The sequence below is a fragment of the Mycteria americana genome, unplaced genomic scaffold (genome assembly GCF_035582795.1).
Source record: "Mycteria americana isolate JAX WOST 10 ecotype Jacksonville Zoo and Gardens unplaced genomic scaffold, USCA_MyAme_1.0 Scaffold_46, whole genome shotgun sequence".
Classification (NCBI taxonomy): Eukaryota; Metazoa; Chordata; class Aves; order Ciconiiformes; family Ciconiidae; genus Mycteria; species Mycteria americana.
The window spans coordinates 1,331,581-1,348,403 of NW_027445633.1; the positions used below are offsets into that span (position 1 = coordinate 1,331,581).

The window sequence follows — 16,823 nt, forward strand, 5'->3', positions numbered from 1 at the left end:
TCCTTTTATTACAGAGACATGACATGGGAGGCCAGCTATACCGTGGTGCCAGACACATGTGCAAAGACCTCTGGTTCAGACAGACTGGGTTCAGGCATCTAGAGAAGCAGAAGGGATGGAGATGTACCTGGGCAAATATGATTAGCACAGACATGATTATCAAAGTACAGGATGTACCCCACATAGATTGGAAATCACTTGTGAAGTGACATGTGAAGGGCTTATTGCTGCTGAAAGACTACTGATTGAATCAGCTTCTTCATTGCATCCTTGAGCTCCTGGTTCCTCATGCTGTAGATGAGGGGGTTCACTGCTGCAGGCACCACTGAGTACAGAACCGACACAACCACATCCAACGATGGGGAGTCTGAGGGGGGTTTCAGGTAGGCAACTATGCCAGTGCTGATAAACAGGGAGACAACAACCAGGTGGGGAAGACACGTGGAGAAGGCTTTGTGCTGCCCCTGCTCAGAGGGGATCCTCAGCACAGCCCTGAAGATCTGCACATAGGACAGCACAATGAAAACAAAACACCCAAAAGCTAAAGAGACACAAAACACAATAAGCCCAACTTCCCTGAGGTAGGAGTGTGAGCAGGAGAGCTTGAGGATCTGGGGGATTTCACAGAAGAACTGGTCCAGGGCATTGCCTTGGCAGAGGCGTATGGAAAACGTATTGGCCGTGAGCAGCACAGCAGTGAGAAACCCACTGCCCCAGGCAGCTGCTGCCATGTGGACACAAGCTCTGCTGCCCAGGAGGGTCCCGTAGTGCAGGGGTTTGCAGATGGCAATGTAGCGGTCATAGGCCATTACTGCGAGGAGATAATACTCTGCTGTGATCAAGAAGAGGAAGAAAAAGACTTGTGCAGCACATCCTGTGTAGGAGATGGCCCTGGTGTCCCACAGGGAACTGACCATGGATTTGGGGACAGTGGTAGAGATGGAGCCCAGGTCAATGAGGGAGAGGTTGAGGAGGAAGAAGTACATGGGGGTGTGGAGGTGGTGGTCCCAGGCTACGGCGGTGATGATGAGGCCGTTGCCCAGGAGGGCAGCCAGGTAGATGCCCAGGAAGAGCCAGAAGTGCAAGAGCTGCAGCTCCCGTTTGTCCGCAAAGGCCAGGAGGAGGAACTGGGTGATGGAGCTGCTGTTGGACATCTGCTACCTCAGGGCATGGGGGCCTGTCCTTAGAGGAAGATTCAATGAAGAGTTAGGGGAGACTTCTTTGAGGTCAATCACTAGACCTTTACCATGCTACACCCCACCACCACCCCCACCCCAATTCCTTCTCTAGGAGACTTTCCTTCAGCTCTGTGCCTGGAGCTCTGGGTGGTGCTGGTGAGCGTGTCCTGAGGAGAAGGGCCTCTGCCCACTGGCTGCTCAGGAGTCAGCCCTGCTCTGCGGCAGTGACTTCATGGGAACAGTGTGGGCAGGGGCCAGACCTGGTGTTCAGCTGTGTCAGATGAAACTGCTCCTAATGCAGAAGGGCCTGTCAGCATCAGCACTGCCAGTGCTAAGGATCCAGGATGGCAGAAGGCACTTTGAGAGGTTTTAGGGTTTTTTCAAGCTCCCTCCATCTCACCTGGGGAGTATTCTTCATTGTCAGAACCCCTCAGCATTTCTCTTGCACACAGGGAGAACCGAGTGAGTTCTGCGAGGCAAGAGTATTGCCTGTGGCACAGTGCAGAGTGAGGGAGCTCGTCTGTCCCTCCGTCTTGTTCCCAGCTGGCCTGGGCTTGCACCTTCATGAGATGGAGGGTGATCACACTCTTACCTTACCCTGAAAAACAACCAGACACTACTGAGAGCAGAGGGACCCAACACAGACCACGCAATGTCTCACCCTTTCTCAAGGTCTCAGCACCCCACTTCTAGCCAAGGACACACAGGGCTCATTTCACCAACCCAGCAGCATTTCCTCGGTTGTAGTATCTCTGCACTTCTCCATGGGGCTTTCAGATAAAACAGAGGTGCTCTGCACAGGTCTGCATCCTGGAGGGCAGCTCACAGCTTGGAGGGACACCCCAGGGAGATAGCCAATTGTCCTCCTAGTGCTGGCATCTCAGAAAGAGAAAATGGACTCTTTCCCCAGCCCCACAGGCTGCTTTGCCCACAGCCCCACAGGTGAGAGGGAAGCTGGGACATCTGTTCCCATGGACACACCGGCATGAAGGGACCCACAAGATCAGTGTGGGACTCTGCAGCTGAAACTCCCATCCCCAGAGAGTCTGACAGCAAGAACAAGAGAAATTTAAAAGAGAGAAGTGGAGAAACCAGGCAAAGTCCAGTGAGGGTCTGGCCAAGAGAGGCCAGGGGAGAGGCAGCCGGGCACTCAGGGCAGCGTTACCCATACCCAGCTGTGCACAACACCTCCCAGACTGTGACAATGCCGGACAGTTGCCCTCAGCCCCATTGCTGGTCAGTGGGAAATGGGCCCGTGGCAGGAGGGATGGATGCCCTTCGCCTCTTCTGCTGGTCTGCTGGACACAGAGGTGCCTCCCAGCCTAGACCCCATGGCCGTGAGGGCTGAGGGCTGTGCTGGGTGGGAGAGGACAGATGAAGGATGTTGCTCGGGGAAGGCATCTGCAGTGCAGGGCTGGCCGGGAGGTGCCCATATCTCCCCTGCCACAGGCTTTCCATAAGCAGTTCCCTCCCTTCCTGCCCATCTCTGCTGCCTGCAGCTGTCCCAGCTGGGAGCTGTTTCTCTGGCCCCATGTCTCTTCCCTGCCAGTGCTCACAGAGCCCAGCCCAGCCCCTGTGTGCCCGGCTCTGCCCTGCAGCCACGCTGTGTGTGCAGGGGCTACAGAAGAGGTCATACAAACCCTGAGGAACCTGGAAAGGTGCTGCTGGTGCTACCTGTAGGATGGCAGGGGATGAAGGCACTTGCTGAGGCTCCTAGTAAACCTCAGGGTGACAGTTACAAGTCTCATCCCGTTCTCTAAGCTGCACGGCTGTGTTTCCATCCAACCCAGGTGAGCCAGAGAAAAGTGGAAGCACAGATTCAGGAAAGCACAGACTCAAGCAGGAAACCCCTGCCATGACCGTACTCATGAAAAGTCCCCTCAGAAATGCTCTGGGCATGATCTGGAGCTGTGAGCAGCCCTGACCCACGCAGCAGAAGGACCCTGCCCTGCCGGGGGTCCCTCCTTCCACCCACAGCTTCTCCCCACAGCGCTGTGGGGAGCTCCCCGGGCAGGCTGAGTGCTGACCCTGGCAGGCGGCTGAATCCCTGCCCCAGCACGCAGCACCCTGGGGGGCAGGGACCCTGCTCTGAAGGACAGCCCTGGGCACCCCTGCCTGCACACCCAGCATCACAACCCTGCGGTCCTTCCCGGAAGAAGGCAGCCATTGTGTCTTCTTCCTCTGACGGCAGGGAATCCACATGAGCATGTCCTCCTCCACCACAGCAGGGAAGTTCTAAGAGCTCTCCTGAAAGATCCCAGAGGCTGTGGGATGTGCCAGCTTTTGGAGATCTCTCCAGGAACTGCAGCTGCATTGCCCTGCAGCCACAGACTTACCGTGTCGAGGGCTGTGAAGATTTCTCCCCCAGTGAGCTGTCAGCTCCCTCCCAGCCCAGACTGCCTCTAACCCTTATCTGCCTTGCTTGTCTGCCCTCACTGCTGCAGGCAGTGCCCTCAGCCCTGCTGCCCTTTGCAGAGGAGCTGCTCCTGGGCAGAGCTGTCTCTCTGCAGCGCTGCCCGCTTGCCAGGAGCTCCCTCCATGCCAGGAGCCCAGCCCAGCTCAGCAGCAGAGGACCAGCCCAAGGCAGCACTTTCTCTGCTCCCCCCTCCCCTCCACTCCCGGCTCCCTCGAGGTGTCCCGGGGTCTCCAGGGCTGACAGCTCCTGAAAGGCAGCAGGGTCACTCCTGGGGAGCACAGCTGGAAGCAGACTGAAGTCATCACTGACTGTCCCTCTCTAAACACTAGACGGGCTGAGTCCTGCAGCGGGAATTGCTCTGCCAGGGAGTGCGGATCTGCAGGAGGTGTCAATGTTCCCCTCTGGAAACCCCTGTTCCTGTCCCATTGTCAGGCAGGGCACGTAGGCAGTGACAGGCAGGGCATCCTTTCCACCTGAGCAGGGCAGGGAGTGAGCCAAGTCCAGGTAGGCATCTCAGCTCTCCTCAGTATTCCTGGAGGCCGGAGGGGGATTGGGCTTCTCCAGTACACCCCACAGACCCACGGGAGGTGGGATTCCTCTTGCCTCAGCTCAGCTGCACAAAATCCCTGTGAGCTCCTTATCTAAGCTGCCATGTCAATAGTGGAGACAGAGGCCAGGAGTGAGCTTGTCCAATGCAAACACCTGGTGGCATTTGAGGTGCCAGAGGTGGTTCAGGACATGTGCAGGAGACTGCAAGCTCTAATGGAGCAATTCTGAGAGACAGGGCAGCATCTGGGCACCTTGTCTTGGAGGCTGGTGGGGAATCCCTTCGGCCAACTGAAATGATAGAAGATGATCACACTTAGGACAACCAAACCTGTACCTGCTGAGGATGTTTAGGGCAGCCGATAGAGGTATTCACCCAACAAAATGAAGTCATGTGCCACAGGGGGAGCTCAGTCTGCCTGTCTCTTCTCCATCAGTTGCATTTCCTGCATCTCCACTAAGTGGAACCGAAGGTTTACCATGGACATCCCTACATTGCCTACCCTGTTGCAGGGCAGCTGCTCAACCTAATGACCAAATGCAGGCCTGTAGGGCTCCCTCAGATGCCAAATCTGCCCAGCACAAGTGGAGGGTGCAGCTGGCTGGGCAGTGCAGGACCTACAGCACAGCTATCCCCATTCAGGGCTGGTCCATAACAGACACCCCAGGGCATCTCAGGTACATTTGGTGCGTGTGAGCAAGAGACTGAATGCCACCACTGCAGTGAGACAAGGTCTGTCCCATGTCTGTCCAGCAGCCGCAGGCAGTGCATCAATACGAGGCACGTCACAGCAGGGTCTCCGCTCGTGTGCCAACGCTTCCAAATGCTGCTGATTCTTCTTACCCCCATCCTTTATTCACCCCCTTGATGATGCAACCCAGGAACAGGTGAATGATTTTCACAGTGTGCCCGGACAACAGGATGTCCATAGCAAAGGACGTTTTCAGCAGCAACTTGTCCTTCCTGGAGATCAGCTTCACCTCTACCACAGGCCCTCCAGTCTGCAGAGACACTGCAGACAGCAAAGTCCTCTCCTGCCAGGACCACACGGTCCAAACATGGTTCTCTCTGGCACTGGGGAGCACAGGGTGTGCGCTCTTATAGGCACATCATTTCATCCTTACATTGCCATCTGCCATCCACTCCAGCATGCCTCTGCTCTCAAGGAAAGGCTTTGCTTGCACAGGATCTTGGGCACCAGATCTGTGATAAGGCTGAGGCTGGTCCTGGTGGCACCAAGCTGAGGTGCTGCAGCCCAAATGTGCACCAATGGCCTCAGCCTGGAGCACAGGCAGGAGCGGCTGGAGCCCCGTGTGCTGTCACAGAGCTGTGACATTGATATAATACCTGCTGAGGTGTGGTGGGACAGGTCAGGAACCTTGAGGTGCTGCAATGGATGGATAGAGGCTCTTCAGAAAAGACAGGTGGGGAAGATCAGGAGGGGGAGGCCCTCAGTGTGAGGGAGCTGCCTGGGTGTATGGAGGTCCTCTGTGGGATGGGCAGCAGATTGGGTGAGCTCTTGTGGGGGAGGGTCACAGGAGAGACCAGGTAGGGAGACATGCTGGTACGAAATCCTTACCTGGAGTCAGGTGAGGAAGAGGACAAAGTCTTATTGAAGCAATTTGAGGAAGGCCAGTTCAATGACCCCACACCACCCTTGGGGACTTTAATTGCCCTGACCTCATGGGAAGGGGAAACTGCAGGGTGCAAACCGTCCCAGAGGTTTCTGCAGGTTCCTGGGGCCAGCTTCTTAGCACAGCTGCCATGTGTGCCCACATAAGTGATGCTCACCTGGATCTGGTAATTTCTGTAATGGTGCCCTCCCACCAAAGGGTGGGGTATCACCAACCCCAGGGTCAAGCTGGCTGTGACTTTGTGGATCTGAAACCTGAAATCCTCTAAAAACGGAGATCACAGAGAGTCTCTTCGTTTCCTACAGCATCATTCAGGCTGGAAGGGACCTTGGGAGGTATCTCGACCAACCTCCTGCTCCAAGCAGGGTCATACCAGATTGCTCAGGGCTTTACCCAAACGTTTTGTGGTCACTTTCTGGGATAGAGCATGTCTCGTCCCACTCGGTGGGTTGCGAGATGGGTGAATCTTTTTGATTCCCCGGGGATTTGTGTACCGACAAAGGCCGATCTCTGCTTGGCAGAGCCGCAGGCCGGTAGAGTCACGACAATGACTCAGAGGAACAGTTAGACTAACAACTTTATTAACTAGCAAACTACAAACTTAACCAACTAGCAAGCTCATCGAACGAACAGAGGACATTTAGCAATGGAGCTATTTTCCGGGCAACCCGTCAGAATTCATCCAAAACTCATATGCCCAGATATGTGTATAATGGAAGAGTAGAGGAAAAGAGAAGTGAGAAAAGGAAAAGAGAAGAGAGGAGGATAAAGAAAAGGAAAGATATCACCACCCTTGGATCCCGCGATGATGATGACAGACGTGGCAATCCGCCGGCGATGGGCGCGCGCGCCGTTCCCTGGGGAAGGAGTCTCTTTATACTCTAATCCCTGCCTCAGGTCACACCCTTGGAGGATCTATGTTGCTCTGGTCCTCAAAGGGTTGCAGGCGCTGGGGGGAGGGGGGTGGTTTGGGAGGAGTTTCATTCCAAGTTTCGGGTGATTGTAGGCCCATTCCTTAGATAAAACTCTGTGTGACCTCTGGCCATAGATGGTAACTGCACACCCTCCAACGCACTCTTCTCATCCCGTGCTAGCCGACTTGCTGCACCTTATCTCGATACAATGTTTGAGACAGTACCTCCTTCAGTGTCTTACAAGACAATACCTCTTTTAGTCTCTCCTCCGAAAAGCTCTCCCCATCCCATGCTAGCCGACTTGCCGTCGCCATGCAAATCGCGCCTCATGTCTCCACAGTGTTTGAGACATTAACTCTGTCAGTCTCTCACACATACTCCCCACGGGGCCCTGAGCTGGCGGTGCTGCTCTGCAGAGCGAGGGGGCTGTGGTGCCCTGGGGCCATGGGGTGACCCTGCAGTGGCCATGCTGGGAAGGGTGACAAGCAGACCCAGCCAGACAGGGATCACTGCTGCTGAGCCCCTTTCCATCTCCGACTTCCCAGCTGGCCTATGACCAAGGAAGGTGCTTAGGAGGATCATGAGACATTTCCATATGACACTTCCTCAGCCACCTCCAGTGTCTCCTAAAGAGCCTGTACATCACAGTACCCAAAGCTGTGCTACCTGTCCCACCACGTCACCACAGTGGTTCCCTCAGAAGCTCTGTCATGGACTAAGGGGCTCCCGACCCTCCTGGCTGTGTCCCAGGCTGAGGGCATTGGTGCACATTTGGGTTGAGCAGCTCAGCAAAGACTTCTCATGGAGAAAACTGGAACCAAGCACCCAGCACCCCATGTATGCAAAGGCTTTGCTTCAGAGCAAAGACATGCTGGGAAGGATGGCAGGTGGCAACGTAAGGATGAAATGAGATGCTCGTGAAGACAACAATCCCTGCAGTCCCCAAGGCCAGAGGAAAACAGGCCTGGGCCATGCCAGCCTTGCAAGAGAGCAGTTTGCTGCCTGAGGGGACTCTGCAGCACCTTGTGCCAATCTCCAGGAACACAAGGTACCCCTGAGAAAGTCCCTGGGTGAGGTAAGGCTGCAATCCAGCCAGACTGTGGACATCAGTGGTGTGGGGTTTTCTTCATATGATCACGTGTAGAGGTGGGTAGAGGACCGGGGAGAAGAGAACTGCCAGGGGCTGAGAGTATAGGGACGTGAGTGGAGACCCTGGTGTGATGTGCCTCCCAATCTTGTAGCAGTCCTGGGTGTAGACGAGATGGACCTTGCCTCCTTGCCGGGGTGTTGGCATTCCGGTGCTGGCAAAAAGGCACCGGACCCCTTTGGGAGGCCCTGGTGTGTCTGCCCGGCCCCCACTCCAGTGGGACATGGCTTTCCTGGAGGTCCTGTGCCATATTTGCCAGCCACATGCAGTTGCGCTGGGCACCCCAGGCACCTGGCATGGCACCAGAGGCCTTTCTTATGCCCTTAGAAAGAGCCTTGCAATGATATCGGTGCCTGCAATGCAGGGACGTGCCCGTGCCTGAGTTTTGTAGTAAGCTGAGCTCTAGTGAGTGCAGTGGAGGGAGCCCAGAGAGAGCCCTGACCCTCCTTCTGCTGCACTCCTCCTTTTGGCCAGCTGGAAGGCCAGCAGCTGCCACGGACATGTGAGTCTAAGAGACGTTCAGATGCCCTAACCATTGGGTGTAACCTGAGGTGACCAAGGGACCCTCCCTCCCAGCCCCCCAGCTCATGCTCAGGCAGGTGGGGGTGTCCCATGGATGCTCCATCAGCGCTTGCAGACACGGCCACAAGTCCTGGACCACCCCTGGCACTTCAGATGCCACCAGGTGTTGGTGTGTGAGCAGCTGACTGCCACCCTCCATCCCCATGGATCACCGAGGGAGCTCAGGACAGGGGCTGCTCTGCAGGCACCTATTTTGTGCACGCTGAGCTGAAGCAAGAGGAATCTCAGCTCCTGTGGGGTGCATGGGGAAGAGCTGAACCCCCCTGCAGTCTCTGGGCCACTCACCAGAGAGGAAATACCTGATGGACTCAGCTGAACCCCTGCCCTACACGGTGGGGAAATGATCCCTGCCTGTCACTGCCACGGTGTCCTGCCTGGCAAGGGGACGGGGTAGTGGTCAAGGGAATCAAATATTGAAACTCTTTGTAGACCCCCACGGCATGTTAGGGCAAATTCCACTTCTAAACTCTGTCTCTCCAGTGTTCAGAGAGGGACAGTCAGTGATTGCTTCAGTTAGCGTGTGCCTACGCTCCCCAGGAGAGACCCTGCTGCCCTTCAGGAGACGTCAGCCCTTGGAGCCCCAGGGACACGTGGAGGGAGCCCAGAGGGGGCAGAGAAAGTGCTGCCTTGGGCTGGTCCTCTGCTGCTGAGCTGGGCTGGGCTCCTGGCATGGAGGGAGCTCCTGGCAAGCGGGCAGCGCTGCAGAGAGACAGCTCTGCCCAGGAGCAGCTCCTCTGCAAAGGGCAGCAGGGCTGAGGGCACTGCCTGCAGGCAGCGAGGGGAGAGCAGTGAGGCAGAGAGAGGTTAAAGGCAGCCTGGGCTTGGAGGACGCTGAGAGCTCACTGGGGGAGAAATCTTCACAGCCCTTGACAGTCTAAGTGTGTGGCTACAGGGCAATGCAGCTGCAGTTGCTGGAGGGATCTCCTAAAGCTGGCACATCCCACAGCCCATGGGATCTGTAAGTACAATTCTCACAGTTTCTCTAGTGCAGAGGATAAGGACGCCTTCTGGAGCAGGGCTTCCTTGCTGCACCGTCAGAGGGACAGGGCATGATGTGTCTCTGGGTGCAGTGCAATGCAGAGGCTTCCTGGAGCAGCCTCCTAAAGCAGGCATAGCCCATGTCTAAGAAGATCTGCCAGGAAGGCTCTCGAGGCTCCTTCGGTGTTGAGGAGGATGGGCTTCAGAGCAGGGCTTCCGTGCCGCACCGTCAGAGGGACAGGGCATGACCTCTGCCTTCTTCCAGGAACAACCGCAGGGGTGTGAAGCCGGGTGTGCAGGCAGGGGTGCCCAGGGCTGTCCTTCCGAGCAGGGTCCCTGTGCCCCTGGGTGCTGTGTGCCACGGCAGGGAGTCTGCTGCCTGCCAGGGTCAGCACTCAGCCTGCCCGGGGAGCTCCCCATGGCTCTGCAGGGAGAGGCTGTGGGTGGAAGGAGCCACCCCCATCAGGGCAGGGTCCTTCTGCTGTCCAAATGGTGCTGCATGGGTCAGGGCTGCTCACAGCTCCACATCACCCCCAGGACATTTCCCAGGGGACTTTTCAAGAAGCGTATCAAGGCAGGGGCTACCTTGTGTAAAGGTGTTTCCAGTTTCCTGCTGTGCTGGTGGTGGTGGTGGCGAATGGTGATGGTTCTTTCAGTTTTGGACGAATGACCGAGACTCCTACAGCGTTACAGTGAGTTATCAATAGGTTCCCAGGAACCTGATAAAGTTCCTTCACCCATTCCTTTGCCTACAGAAAGCACCAATGTCACCTTTATGGTGTCTTCAGGGTTCATCTGAGGTGCTCCTTAGGACTTGCCAACACACAGATGGCCCTGGCCAGTGCCCTGCTGCCAGGAGGAGTCTGCAACGCAGAGCTGAAGCACCCAGTGCGTGGGATGGGCTCTGTGAGCACTGGCAGGGAGGAGACATGGGGACAGAGAAACGGCTCCTGGCAGGGACAGCTCCAGGCAGCAGAGACAAGGGCAGGGACTGAGAGGAAAGTGCTGACAGCAAAGGCTGAGGGGGATCTGGGCACCTCCCTGCCAGCCCTTCAGTGAGCATGCCTTTTCCCCAGTCAAGGCCCCCTGGGCTCTTCTCCCACCCAGCAGAGCCTCTGCCCTCAAGGTCAGGGCTTCCAGGGCAGGAGTTGCCTCCTCTGCAGCAGAGGAGACTCTCCCGAGTGCCTGTCTGTCCGTCCTGGCCCTGCTTCCCTTGGCACAAGCACTGGGGCATTTCTCTTGGTTTCCCCACCCCTCCCTGGTGCTGCTGCTCTTGTTTTCAGGCTCTCTGGGAAAGGGGGTTTCAGCTGCAGCTCAGCAGCTGATCCTGCAGGTCCTGCCATGCTCATGTTTCCGTGGGTGCAAGGCGGCTCTGTGGGGCACTGGGCAAAGCAGTCCATGGCATGGGGATAAGGCTGACTGCCCGTTAAGGACACCCCATTTTTAGGGCATCCAGAAGAGCACAGCTCTTCCCTGGGGAGGGGAGGGTGGAGATCATCTGCCCTTTCAGGCTGGATTCAGCTGTTCCCAGCAGAATCCAATTTCCTTTCAGGGGAACATCTGAGTGTGATCACCATCCAGACCAAAGAGGTGTGAGCCAAGGACAGCTGGGAGCAAGACTGATGGACAGACCAGCTCTCCTCCATCTGCACTGAGGGTCTGTCCTTCTGCCTCTCAGGACTCTCAGTGTAGACTTGTGGTGTAGCAGAAATGCCAAGGATTTCTGCCTTCAGAAAACACTCCCCAGATGCGAGAGGGGCAACAGGAGCAAAATAAACAAAACAAAAGCCCTGCACCTTGCTTCTGCAGTTGGGTGAATTGGGAAGGAGAATGCTGAAAAGCTCTTTGAAACCATGATTAAATTGACCCTGAGATCACTCCTGGTTCCTGTTTAGCTGTGGCTGCACAGCAGGACTGATTCCTCCACAGAAGAGTCCCCTGCTCCCCACTACACCCCAACCCAGCACAGACCACAGCTCAAGCCAGGGAGCTGCACGAAGGCCGTCCTGGAAAGACAGAGGCCACGAGGGCTGTTTCTCTGAGACATGGAATAGGTTTTCCTCAGAGAAGTCTCTCCTCACTTGTCACTGCCTTTTCCTCCTTGACCAGGCCCTTTGCACAAACTAAGCAGATGTCCAACAGCAGCTCCACCACCTAGTTCCTCCTCCTGGCATTTGCAGACACACGGGAGCTGCAGCTCTTGCACTTCTGGCTCTTCCTGGGCATGTACCTGGCTGCCCTCCTGGGCAATGGCCTCATCATCACTGCTGTAGCCTGTGACCACCGCCTCCACACCCCCATGTACTTCTTCCTCCTCAACCTCTCTGTTCTTGACCTGGGCTCCATCTCCACCACTGTCCCCAAATCCATGGCCAATTCCCTGTGGGACACCAGGGATATCTCCTATGCAGGATGTGTTGTACAAGTCTTTTTCTTCCTCTTCTTGACCACAGCAGAGTATTCTCTCCTCACAGTAATGGCATACGATCGTTACCTGGCCATCTGCAAACCCCTGCACTACGGGACCCTCCTGGGCAGCAGAGCTTGTCTCAAAATGGCAGCAGCTGCCTGGGGCAGTGGGTTTCTCCATGCTGTGCTGCACACAGCCAATACATTTTCCATACCCCTCTGCCAAGTCAATGCCCTGGACCAGTTCTTCTGTGAAATCCCCCAGGTCCTCAAGTTCTCCTGCTCACACTCCTACATCAGGGAAGTTGGGCTGCTTGTGCTTAGCATTTTTCTTTATTTTGGATGCTTTGTTTACATTGTGCTGTCCTATGTGCAGATCTTCAGGGCTGTGCTGAGGATCCCCTCTGAGCAGGGACGGCACAAAGCCTTTTCCACGTGCCTCCCTCACCTGGCTGTGGTGTCCTTGTTTCTCAGCACTGGCACATTTGCCTACGTGAAGCCCCCCTCCATCTCCTCCCCATCCCTGGATGTGGTGGTGGCAATCCTATATGCGGTAGTTCCTCCAACAGTGAACCCTCTCATCTACAGCATGAGGAACAAGGACCTCAAGGATGCTCTGTGGAATCTATTTTAATACATCCTACTTCAGCATCAATAAGATGCCCATCATCTTCATAGCATTCCCAGGGTATCTCAGGAAATGCCAAAACTTTGTGCTTTGGTTTGGTTTGGTTTTTTCTGTCATTCTTTCATTCTTCTTTTGTTTATAAATTTGATTATATCATTTCCCTTTATGTAATACTATGTTTGCCCGTCTGTTCTTTTGGTTTTTTTCTTTTTTGACCCACAGCCTCTTATACACATGGAGGCAGGCTACCTGTGAGGAACACAATAAAGAAACCAGCAGAAAATTATTTGCCTCAGCTCCCATCACTTATATCTTGTGTAGACATGGACAGCAGCAGGACCTGGTCTTTCCCGTGCTGGTGTCTCCTCACTTCCACCCTGTGCTGCTGTGCCCTTGCATTTGTGTAAGCCCTAAGGTCTCATGTAACTTGTGACAGTCCTGTTGCCTCCACAGTGGCATGCCTGTGGCTGCAGGAGGAGCAGGCCATTTGAGCCACTGTGTCAGAGCTGGCTTCCCTGCCAGCACCACCCTCACCAAAGGGGCTCCTCAGGACAGGGCCAGACGACCGGGTGCCTCTTCCAAAGCTGGTGTCAGGAATACACCCAAGGAGCTGCTCCCAAAAAAGGACTCTTGCTCTTCTGGGGTTTCCGACAGATTCAGGGGGACAAGCTAAGAGTCCCACCGTGATATATTAGGGACTGAGGGTTGGATGGAGAGCTCCCTTCTTGGTTGCACATGGCTGAGAAGACAGCAACTGGTCTTTGACTTATCTGCCTGGCACTGTCACACCTCTGGTGGGGATGATGGCAGATGCTGGCCTGGAGAGAAATCAGGAACTGCCAGGAGGCGTCAGGGAAACCCCAGGGACAGCGTATGAGTCTGGGTGGGCAGTGAGTGGCTCCTCATAAAATGTGTAATGTCATAAGGTAGGTTCTTCCAGAGGAAAAGGTGAACCTGAGGAGCCCGTGGGCTACTGAGGACTCTGCAATGCCAGGAGAGGCTGTGAGGAGCCAGCAGGCAAAGGGACATGAGAGTGGAGAGGGGTTCAGGACACTGTGACGGATGCACCCACTCTGAATTAGTGAACAGTACTTTGGTTCAAGCATCACCGACAAGTGGCCCTGACTGAAATCAGTCCTGCTGTGCAAACTGTGAGAGCTGTGCTAGGCCATATCTTCTCAGCCACTAAGGAGTCTCGGCCACGTCTTATCAGGAGCCAAGAGTACCAGCCCGAGCTGGGAGCAGACAGAACTAAACCTGCTACAGCTGCCCTCCTGCACAGACACCAAAGGAGGGTTTGACTACGAGTCCATCCCTGTGTGCTATAAATATTTGTAGCCTCCCCGAGCCCATTGAGCTCTCCTGTACGGCAACAGGTTGCATGGCGATGATCTGCCCTTTGAGCAGGGACACTTCTCAAGGGTACTCCTCAAGGCTGAGAGACCCCTTACCTGGTACCTGATATCTATAACGAGGCAGGTGACATTTTACATTAGGCCTAAACGTATATTGTATGCTAGCAACATTTATTTATATATCCAGCTATAGCTTCAATATTAGAATTGTAGTCAGTAGCAGAGTGTTTGACTACTGTCTAAATCATTGTCTAAATCATTGTCTAAATCATCATCTAATAACCATCTAAATTATCATCTAAATTATCATGTCAATCATTGTCAAATCATTGTCAAATCACTGTTTAAGTACTGTTCTATTACTATTCAATTATTGCTTAATCACCATTTGATTATCATTTAATTTTCACTCAATCATCAATTCATTGTCATTTGATCATTGTTTAATCATTAATAAAATCTTTTAGTAAACCCCACAGCAATGACTTCTCTTAATAATTCACCTGCGACAAAAACTGGTGTAGTCTGCAGGGTGGCGGACTCAGTCCTTGAATAATTATGGAGGCACAAATTTAACCCTTCACCAAAATTTGTGGATGATTGGGTGCATGAAAAGCGGGAAAACTGGAATAGGATGGAGAAACAATTAAACCTTGCAGCAGGGAAAAGGAAAGATGGTAAAGAGAAGGGAATAATATGCGAAAAGTTGATAACGTGTTTGGGAGCTGCGTATCAGTGTAAGGAATGTAACGATCAGGAAATGAGAGTGTTACAAGGTGAGGGTGAACAAAGAAAGCAACCAGAAATGCTGTTATCTGTGCAAATAGGTCAATTGTAGAAACAACCAGGGGAGGAGAAAGAAAAACGCAGGAAGGTAGGGGATAAACTGGAACTCATGATAATTCAGGCCCCCCAACCCACCAGATCCTCTAAAAATTTGTAAGATAATTGTGTCCCCCCAGAAGATCAGGATGGAGATATTTGGGAGAACCCCAACCAAGAACTTAGGGATGAGAGTGAATGAGATGAATCAGAATTTAAGGTAGCCCCTATTATTAAAACTGAGGTATCTGCTGGACTTCAAGGGGGCAACCAGAGAAATAGCACAAGGACCATTCCATGGGACCCCCTTCAATTGGCCAATCTGCATGAAAAATATGGGCAGAAGCCTGGCAAGAGCGAGACTGAATATCTGTGGTGTGCCTCCTTAACCGGAGGAAAGCATATGATGTTAGAGCAAGGCAAAGCGGATGGCTTTGGGGGACCAGGAGTGTTCTTGAACGAGGGAGCAGCCCCTAACGCTGAGCCACACTCCATTACACGCTGAGTAGCTTATTGGGCAGGGGCACAGAGCCTTGGGATAGAGGGGAGCCACTGCTATGCCAATACGATCATGAAGCGAGCTTTCTACTGCCGTTACAAAAGCAGCCTGCCTGCAGGCTGTGAACGACAGGGGTGCACATGGTAATTACCCTCTCTCTGCCCGTGTAGACCCCCCAGCCATGAGACCCCTGCTAAGGGGAGCCCCTGCTGCCTGACAATCGTACCTCATTGCAAAGAGGGATGAAATAAGACAAAACATACAACATCACGCTCCGGAGGGTCAGGGCAGCCAAGCCCAGCTTTGACCCATCCCGACCTGGGCAGACTTAGTGCACAGCACTGTAAATCATCGTCGAGAAATGGGGAGGGATGAACCGACACCAGCAGGACAATCCCAAGCGGATGCAGACAGCAGATAAGTAAGTACTTACTCCAGCAACTAAGACGAATTCCCCAGAACCCCAGACACTTGCCCCAATCTCATGAACCCCCTGATGGAAGCTCATCAATGGGATAACACAGATGGCTCTCTTATCTATGTCCCAATGGGCTGTCAAAGATTACTAGTTAGATTTTCAATTGACACGGGAGATAAAATGTTAATAATTTCAAGTTTGGATTCCCAAAGAACTAATATTAAGCGTGCCCAAGAAAGGGTTAAATAACAGGATTTATGGGCCAAAGTGAAATGTGCCCCATAGCTAAAGTAAACTGGTGATTGCCAGGGGAGAAAAGGATATCAAGGCACCAGTTAGCAGTAGTTTCAGGGAAGGAAAATGGTTTGGGCTTTGAGGTATGACAAGGACGAGTTTGGAAAGGACTGGACAGTGGTGTTTGGTCTTGTGGCTGCCGGGAGTGTCCTTGGTTAGCGGAGTGAAAATGAGCAGCTCCCCATGGGTGTCAGTGAACTGGCAGAGTTCACTGCTGTGAGCTGCCCCCACGCTGCCTGACTCAACAATAACCCATGTCCCTCACTCTCCTCTCTCTGCCGCTGCTGGGATGGGTATTGTGGAGGTCACAGCTGTCCTAGAAAAAAGACACCTTATCTCCCAAACGCACTCCCCATATAATTCCCCAGTGTGACCAGTTAAAAAGCAGATGGGAGATGCTGCCTAAGTACAGACTACAGAAAGTCAAATGCAAACACCGCTCCTCCTACAGCTGCTGTCCCGAATACTGGTACATTAAGTGCCACCTTCCAAGCTGCCACTCACCCCCAGATGGTGGTAGGAGATGTAAAAGATATGTTCTTTATGGTGCCGCTGCAGGAAGAGGAGAACAGAAAACTTGCTTCTACCTGGGATGGGATACACTTTATTTTTAATTGTAAAGTACAAATAGACTGGTACACAATTAACTTGACCTCTTTCTACGACAAGGTGACGCACTTAGTGGATGAGGGAAAGGCTGTGCATGTTGTCTGCCTTTGACCATGTTTCCCACAGCATTCTCCTGCAGAAACTGGCTGCTCATGGCTTGGAGGAGCATGAGCTTGTCTAGGAAAACAAGCTGGCGGGATGGCCGGGCCCAAAGAGTTGTGGTGACTGGAATTAAATCCAGTTGGCGGCCGGTCACAAGTGGTGTTCCCCAGGGCTCAGTACCGGGGCCAGTTCTCTTTAATATCTTTATCAGTGATCTGGATGAGGGCATTGAGTGCACCCTCAGTAAGGTTGCAGACAACACCAAGTTGTGCGGGAGCGTTGATCTGCCTG

At 53.8% G+C, this 16,823-nt stretch overlaps 1 protein-coding gene and 1 pseudogene across 1 annotated transcript; one reads left to right on the forward strand and one right to left on the reverse strand.

Moving 5' to 3' along the window:
• Nucleotides 1-221: 221 nt before the first annotated feature.
• On the reverse strand, nt 222-1,220 carry LOC142403929 (olfactory receptor 14A16-like). Its single transcript, XM_075490233.1, has one exon. The coding sequence runs from the start codon at nt 1,152-1,154 to the stop codon at nt 222-224; it is 933 nt and encodes a 310-aa protein (XP_075346348.1). The 5' UTR covers nt 1,155-1,220.
• Nucleotides 1,221-11,527: 10,307 nt separating this feature from the next.
• On the forward strand, nt 11,528-12,439 carry LOC142403941 (olfactory receptor 14J1-like; annotated as a pseudogene).
• Nucleotides 12,440-16,823: the final 4,384 nt, after the last annotated feature.

Bases quoted from the DNA above. Each gene is read 5' to 3' on its own strand.
- LOC142403929 (XM_075490233.1), bottom strand. From the start codon at position 1,154: ATGTCCAACAGCAGCTCCATCACCCAGTTCCTCCTCCTGGCCTTTGCG.